The 8,735-nt window shown below is 43.9% G+C and overlaps 1 protein-coding gene across 1 annotated transcript; it reads left to right on the top strand.

The window, feature by feature from the left end:
- Positions 1-6,343: 6,343 nt before the first annotated feature.
- On the top strand, positions 6,344-8,296 carry LOC102455698 (olfactory receptor 10A4-like). The gene has a single exon (XM_014569892.3). The coding sequence runs from the start codon at positions 6,344-6,346 to the stop codon at positions 7,310-7,312; it is 969 nt and encodes a 322-aa protein (XP_014425378.3). The 3' UTR covers positions 7,313-8,296.
- Positions 8,297-8,735: the final 439 nt, after the last annotated feature.

Raw genomic sequence — 8,735 nt, 5'->3', positions numbered from 1 at the left:
AGTGAAAGACTCTGCCTCACACTATCCAAGAAATTAAGAAACCACCTGATAAGTATTTTATACAAGAAACAGAAAACCATCAAGAATGACATTTCTAACTTAGATCGTCTCATCTCAAGACAAACATCCACACCGACTGACACCTTGCAAGACTTTTGTTCCACCAGACAAGAAATCTACTATACACACTTCTATTCCCTACAACAAAGAAAAGACAATAAATTTTCTAACCTGCTCCATACCACTGGCTACAACAGCAACTGCCTCAACCCACCGGATAATATTGTTAACCTCTCCAGCTACAAACTCAATCCAGCAGAAGAGTCTGTCTTGTCCCGGGGTCTCTCTTTCTGCCCCACGTCCCCCACAAACTGGATACAATTTTGTGGTGACCTTGAGGCTTTTTTTCGCCGCCTCCGTCTCCGAGAATATTTCCAAACCACCACTGAGCATCAATCTGACCTACCAGATCCCCCCTACCAACACCAAAGGAAAAATAATTCATATGGACTCCCCCTGACGGTCGGAATTACAATCTGGATTTCTATATACACAGCTTCCGCAACAACGCACAGACTGACATTATTCGCAAACGACAACAAGCGACACACAATCTTAGCCGCGCTGAACACCATGCCATCCAGAGTCTCAAAAACAACCTGGACATTGTAATCAAACCAGCTGACAAAGGGGGTGCTGTGGTCATTATGAATAAGGCCGACTATAACCAGGAGGCAACCAGACAACTCTCGAACACCACATTTTACAAACCTCTCCCCTCTGATCCCACCTTGGACTACCAAAAGAAACTACACTGTCTCCTTAAAAGCCTCCCCACAGCTACTCGGGAACAAATCCTCACAGAATCACCTTCTGACCCCCGACCAGGATTGTTCTATCTACTTCCCAAGATCCATAAACCTGGGCACCCCGGACGTCCCATCATCTCTGGTATTGGCACGCTCACTACTGGTCTATCCAGCTATGTAGACACTCTTCTCAAACCCTTCGTAACCAATACCCCCAGCTATCTCCGAGACACTACTGACTTCCTAAGGAAACTACAAAACATCGATAACCTCCCCAATAATACCATCCTTGCCACCATGGATGTAGAAGCTCTATATACCAACATCCCACATGAAGACGGATTACAAGCAATTAGAAACACTATCCCAGAGGACACTACTGCCAACCTGATAGCAGACCTATGTAACTTTGTTCTCACCCACAATTATTTCCGGTTTGAGAACAACTTATACCTCCAGATCAGCGGCACAGCCATGGGTACACGCATGGCCCCACAGTATGCTAACATCTTTATGGCTGACCTAGAACAACGTTTCCTCAACTCCCGTCCCCTTTCACCCCTCCTCTACCTACGGTACATCGATGACATCTTTATGATCTGGACACATGGCCAAGAAACACTGGAGATATTCCACAGAGATTTCAACAACCTACACCCCACCATCAACCTCAGCCTGGACCATTCTACACGAGAGATCCACTTCCTGGACACCACCGTACAAATCAACAATGGAAAATTAGACACCACTCTCTACAGAAAACCCACTGACTCATACAGTTACCTACATGCATCCAGCTCCCATCCAGAACACACCACACGATCCATCGTCTATAGCCAAGCCCTTCGATACAACCGCATCTGCTCTAACCCCACTGACAGAGACCAGAAGCTTCAGGATCTCTACCAAGCATTTATAAATCTCAACTACCCACCCAGAGAAACAAAAAAGCAAATTGAAAGAGCCAGACGAATACCTAGAAACCATCTACTTCAAGACAGACCCAAGAAAACCAACAATAGAACACCACTTGTCATCACCTACAACCCCCAACTTAAACCTGTCCAACACATTATCAATAAACTACAGCCTATATTGGAACAGGATACCATACTCAAAGAGGCTCTGGGAGACAGACCCATAGTCTCCTATAGACAACCACCTAACCTCAAGATGATTCTTACCAACCACCACAGGACATACCACACTAATACCAACCCTGGTACCTTCCCTTGCAACAAACCCCGTTGCCAGCTTTGTCCACATATTCATTCTGCTGATACCATTATTGGACCTAACCAAGTGAGTTATAAGATCAAGAACACATATTCCTGCGCATCCAGAAATATAATCTACGCTATCATGTGCCGAAAGTGTCCGTCTGCTATGTACATTGGACAAACATCTCAGACACTTCGCCAAAGGATTAATGCCCACAAAACAGATATCAGACAAGATCACAAAGAGAAAACAGTTTCTTGCCACTTTAACCAGAAAGGACACTCTCTAAATGACTTAGCCACCTGCATTCTGCTACAAAGACCTTTTACATCTGCACTTGAAAGGGAATCCTCTGAACTGTCATTCATGTTAAAATTCGACACTTACCAACAAGGACTTAACAAGTCTTTGAACTTTCTCACCCATTACCAAGACAGTTTCCCCAATTATCACCTGTAATACCATTAACTCACAAACATCCCACTCTCCCTACCTTTAATATCAGCAATTCACAGACACTTACCTTCCTTCCTCCCCCTTCCCACCCCCCCGCATCCCCCTTCTGTTCTGCAATGTGATTTGTCCTTTTCATATTTGTTCATTTTTTTTAAATTGTATCCTTTGGTATATATGGTTGTGACTACTTTCTTCCACTATTTGATCTGAGGAAGTGGGTCTGGCCCACGAAAGCTCATCATCTAATAAACCATCTTGTTAGTCTTTAAAGTGCTACATTGTCCTGCATTTTGCTTTAGTTCCTTTCATGTTCTCCTGACTATCCATGGAGCATCCAGATGCCCTGGAGAGCTATGAAAATATCACTGACCCCCCCAGTGACCAGAACCTGTATGGCCCCTGTTCCTCATGGTGAGTAAATGTCTCCATTTATAAAGAGCTTTTCCCAGCACCAGCCAACACATCAATCAAACAAATCCCACCTGAATGAAGGTTTCGTCAGCACTGATGTTTTCCATGAGAAAACATTGATATTGGGGACAGTTTTTATTTCCCACGTGATTTCGCATTGACTCAGAATTCAGGATTTTTTCTCTGTCAAATTTCACGTCAATTCATGTTGAAAATGAAAATTGTAATATTGGAATTTCTCCTGAGATGGATCTTCCATTTTCCTGCCAGCTCTGAATTTCCTTTTGTGGTTGTGCTCAGGGATGTCCATTTAGACTCCCCCAAAGAGGTTTTTAAGGGAGGCCCAAGAATTTCCACCTCTTCTCCAATGTTCCCTGTTTAGACCATGACATTCCCTTTGGTTCTGTGCTGTGCTCTTTGTACCGTGCGCTGCCAGAGGCTGCTTTGGTGGCTCGTTTTAATTGTCTCACGTTCATCCCTTTGAGCACAGAAGTGTTTGTGCGTGTGTGTTGACTTTCCAGGAGAATTGTCCTATCGTTGTGGCACAGTATCTGGTTTCATGAGAATGCATTTCTGGGAATGCTGACTGTGTAACCCAAATCCCTTCACCCTTTCATTCCCAGTTTCCACCTTGATCATAGAATCATAGAACACTAGAATGGGAAGGGAACTCGAGAGGTCATTGAGTCCAGTCCCCTGCCTTCATGGCAGGACCAAGCACAATCTAGATCAACCCTGACAGGTGTCTGTCTAACGTGCTCTTCAATATCTCCAGAGATGGGGATTCCACAACCTCCCTAGGCAATTTATTCCAGTGTTTCACCACCCTGAGAGCTAGGAAATGTTTCATGTCCAACCTAATACCCTGATAATTCACAATTATTTGATGCATTTTGCAGGTGGTAAAGATAAGCAAAAGCTATATGTATTGTTACTCATTTTTGTTTCAATCAGTTTGTTCATTATGATTGCCATGATTATGAAATTCCTTGTCATTTATTAACCTTTAAGTAAAACATCTGGGATAAAAACTAAACGTCTTCTTTCATGGGATCTTTCTTTTTAAAAACTCTTAAGAGGAAGGAGATGGAACACCGTACCCTAAACTCGAAATAAGATACGCAAGTTTCGCTGTGCAAATTGCATATCTTATTTCAAATTTATTTCAAAATAGCTTATTTTGAACTTTGGCACATCTGCACAGTGCCAAATTTTGAAATAACGTGCTATTTCGAGATATTCCTTAACCCTCGTAGAACAAGAGTCACCAGGATGCCAAAATGGCCACACAGTGTAGACGTATCCCTATAGGTGAAAATCCCACTAGCTCTCTTTACATCCATGGGCTTATAAGACTTATAGCAGCTAAAAATCAGGCCCTAGGTTTTATTTTTATATCAAGAGAAACTAACACATTGAAGATGTTGCTATGATAATGACAGAAATGATTAAAAATGATCTCGAGAATTTAGACAATAATATTTCTGAGCACAAAACAAGTAAAAAAAATCATCTACTGGTTTCAATATTGGGCCCAGCAGAATAACATCTCCAAAGGGAGAAAAAGGAAAGACTTGTCTCTTTTTTTAGTATTCATCTACACACACACACACACACACACACACACACACACACACACACACACACTGTCTGAAGAAGCAGAATCAAACACACACACACACACACACACACACACACACACACACACACACACACACACTGTCTGAAGAAGCAGAATCAATTCCTGGGCAGAAGAAAATAGTATAACTCTGTTGCTGGTGGAAATTGATGAGGCTTCTTTGGCGTTAATACATCAGAACACCACCTGTTGTAATTCCTCCACAGTCAATGTGGACACAAGTCCAACTGATCTAGATTGACACAAAAACACCAACACCCATTTACACCTGCTGATGAGAGTACTCAGGGAGCTGCAGCTGGTTTTATTCTGAAGGCTCCCAAGAGGTGGCGACCCAGCCTGACCTGTTTAATTCACTGCCACATGGTCCGTGTTCCACACGTTCGGCTTTAGCGTCTCTTTCTTTGTCACCCCTGCAGATGACCTATTCTGAGAGCAGCCCTGGTGGGAACCAGACCATCTCCGGTGGGTTCATCCTGGTGGGCTTTTCCTACCTTAACGAGCTGCAAATCCTTCTATTTCTGCTGCTTCTGGTAATTTACCTAGTTGCCTTGATGGGGAACCTGATCATTATCCTCCTGATAAAGCTCAACCCCTCCCTCCACACCCCCATGTATTTCTTCTTGGTGAACTTGTCCTTCCTAGAAATCTGCTACACCACCAATGTGCTCCCACAGCTACTGGTTCACCTCCTGGTGGAGGAAAAGACCATCTCCATTGTGGGCTGTATGGTCCAGATGTTGGTCTTCACCACCTTGGGCCTCACAGAATGCTGCCTCCTCGCAGCCATGGCCTACGACCGCTACGTCTTCTTTCATGGGATCTTTCTTTTTAAAAACTCTTAAGAGGAAGGAGATGGAACACCGTACCCTAAACTCGAAATAAGATACGCAAGTTTCGCTGTGCAAATTGCATATCTTATTTCAAATTTATTTCAAAATAGCTTATTTTGAACTTTGGCACATCTGCACAGTGCCAAATTTTGAAATAACGTGCTATTTCGAGATATTCCTTAACCCTCGTAGAACAAGAGTCACCAGGATGCCAAAATGGCCACACAGTGTAGACGTATCCCTATAGGTGAAAATCCCACTAGCTCTCTTTACATCCATGGGCTTATAAGACTTATAGCAGCTAAAAATCAGGCCCTAGGTTTTATTTTTATATCAAGAGAAACTAACACATTGAAGATGTTGCTATGATAATGACAGAAATGATTAAAAATGATCTCGAGAATTTAGACAATAATATTTCTGAGCACAAAACAAGTAAAAAAAATCATCTACTGGTTTCAATATTGGGCCCAGCAGAATAACATCTCCAAAGGGAGAAAAAGGAAAGACTTGTCTCTTTTTTTAGTATTCATCTACACACACACACACACACACACACACACACACACACACACACACACACACACTGTCTGAAGAAGCAGAATCAAACACACACACACACACACACACACACACTGTCTGAAGAAGCAGAATCAATTCCTGGGCAGAAGAAAATAGTATAACTCTGTTGCTGGTGGAAATTGATGAGGCTTCTTTGGCGTTAATACATCAGAACACCACCTGTTGTAATTCCTCCACAGTCAATGTGGACACAAGTCCAACTGATCTAGATTGACACAAAAACACCAACACCCATTTACACCTGCTGATGAGAGTACTCAGGGAGCTGCAGCTGGTTTTATTCTGAAGGCTCCCAAGAGGTGGCGACCCAGCCTGACCTGTTTAATTCACTGCCACATGGTCCGTGTTCCACACGTTCGGCTTTAGCGTCTCTTTCTTTGTCACCCCTGCAGATGACCTATTCTGAGAGCAGCCCTGGTGGGAACCAGACCATCTCCGGTGGGTTCATCCTGGTGGGCTTTTCCTACCTTAACGAGCTGCAAATCCTTCTATTTCTGCTGCTTCTGGTAATTTACCTAGTTGCCTTGATGGGGAACCTGATCATTATCCTCCTGATAAAGCTCAACCCCTCCCTCCACACCCCCATGTATTTCTTCTTGGTGAACTTGTCCTTCCTAGAAATCTGCTACACCACCAATGTGCTCCCACAGCTACTGGTTCACCTCCTGGTGGAGGAAAAGACCATCTCCATTGTGGGCTGTATGGTCCAGATGTTGGTCTTCACCACCTTGGGCCTCACAGAATGCTGCCTCCTCGCAGCCATGGCCTACGACCGCTACGTGGCCATCTGCAACCCCTTGCACTACACAACCATCATGAGCGGTTGGGTGTGTGCGCTGCTAGCGGCTGTGTCTTGGACCATCGGTCTCTTGGCAGAAGGAGCTGAAACATTGTGGCTTTTCAGCCTGCCTTTCTGTGGATCCAACCACATCCACCACTTCTTTTGCGACATCCGGCCAGTAGAGAAAATGGCCTGCGCCGACACATCGAAAAACGAGATCCTGGGCTTGACTATGTCGGCGCTGTTCATCATGGGCCCTTTTCTATTGATAATCCTGTCCTACGTCTGCATTATCTCCACCATCCTCAGGCTACCGTCAGCGGAGGGGAGGCGTAAAGCCTTCTCCACCTGCTCCTCCCACCTCATGGTGGTGACTTTGTTCTACGGAACGGGCCTTTTCACCTACCTGAAACCCAAATCTAGCTCCACCCCAGAGAGTGATCAGATGATTTCCCTCATTTACACAGTTGTAACCCCCGTGTTGAACCCCATAATATATACACTGAGGAACAAAGAGGTGAAGGGAGCATTTAAGAAAACAGTGAGGAAGGCCATCTTCTCACACAACCAGCGACCTTAGGGTATGTCTATACTAGCCGCCCTAGTTCGGACTAGGGTGGCTAATGTAGGCACTCGAACTTGCAAATGAAGCTCTGGATTTAAATATCCTGGGCTTCATTTGCATGTTCCCGGGCACCGCCATTTTTAAATGCCCGGTAGTTCGAACTACCTGCCCACAGCTACATGCGGCAGGGGCTAGGTAGTTCGAATTAAAACTCTTAATTCGAACTACCGTTACTCCTCATTGCAGGAGTTACTCCTGGCTGTGTAGACATACTCTTGGAGAATGAAAAGCAGAGTTAGTTAGAATAACGGGGAGAGGGAAATTCATTAACATTTGGTTGAATTTTTCCTGAGGACCCTCGAAGTGTAACTTGATATTATGCCTTTTGAAAGCTTTCACCTGTTGTAAGCATGTCTGGAAAACTGGAAAAGAGAATGTTGTTATAAAAAAACTCTGAATACAATGGAAATTTCCATCACTGTTGATAGTGTGGTCTAAAATAATTGAAAAACCAGCAGAGAATATTTAATCAAAGTACTTTCCTGATTTTATATCTTCAAAATACGAAATATGAAAGGGAAAAAAAAGTAGTGAGTAACGAGCAATATTTTGTAAAATATTCACCTCATTTTGTGCCAATTTCTCTATTTTCACCAGAATTTTAAAACTGGAAAATTCTGACCCAGTCTAAAGAAAAATCCATTTGGGATTCTCCTTTTTCTTCTGGGCCATCCTAGTACAGTACTTTAGCCTTTGGCTTGGCTTGGGTTATTTCTGGATGTCACATGAATTTCATGAGTGCTCCCATTGGCCTAATTGTAAGTAATATTCCTTAGTACTTCTGAACAGCTTCCTATAAGACTCTGATAGATTGTTCAATGCCTTCATCATGTCACACAACAACTCTGGGAGATGGCTTTTCACTTCCATTGCCTTTTAGAACATGTGCACAAATTGATTAAAAAGGATACATTTCACACCAATGCCCTGATCTCTGCTTCGTGAATTCATTGAGCAAAGGAGTCATCCTCATATAACAACAATCAGAGCAACAATTAGTGGCTATAGAGCTTTGTAGGTGACTACTTGGGAGATACACAAGCTAAATCCACTCATGCTAAGCTTCAACTTCCTGCAGAGAGGTTCCAGAGGATGGAGAGAGGCTGTTCTCAGGGGTGGCAGATGGCAGAACAAGGAGCAATGGGCTCAAGTTACAGTGGGGGAGGTCTAGGTTGGATATTAGGAAAAACTATTTCCCTAGGTGTGTGGGGAAGCACAGGGATGGGTTCCCTAGGGAGGTGGTGGAATGTCCAACCCTAAAGGTTTTTGAGTTTTTGCTTGGCAGGGTGGTGGGGGGGGAGGGCAGGCTTGGGCCCTTGATCTCTGGCTCTGGAGGTGGGTACTTTATCCACTGTGTCCCTGGAGGAGCCCCCCAGCC

This window comes from Pelodiscus sinensis, chromosome 30 (assembly GCF_049634645.1).
Source record: "Pelodiscus sinensis isolate JC-2024 chromosome 30, ASM4963464v1, whole genome shotgun sequence".
NCBI lineage: Eukaryota > Metazoa > Chordata > Testudines > Trionychidae > Pelodiscus > Pelodiscus sinensis.
This window is presented reverse-complemented; position numbering and strand designations above follow the sequence as displayed.

Bases quoted from the DNA above. Each gene is read 5' to 3' on its own strand.
- LOC102455698 (XM_014569892.3), top strand. From the start codon at position 6,344: ATGACCTATTCTGAGAGCAGCCCTGGTGGGAACCAGACCATCTCCGGT.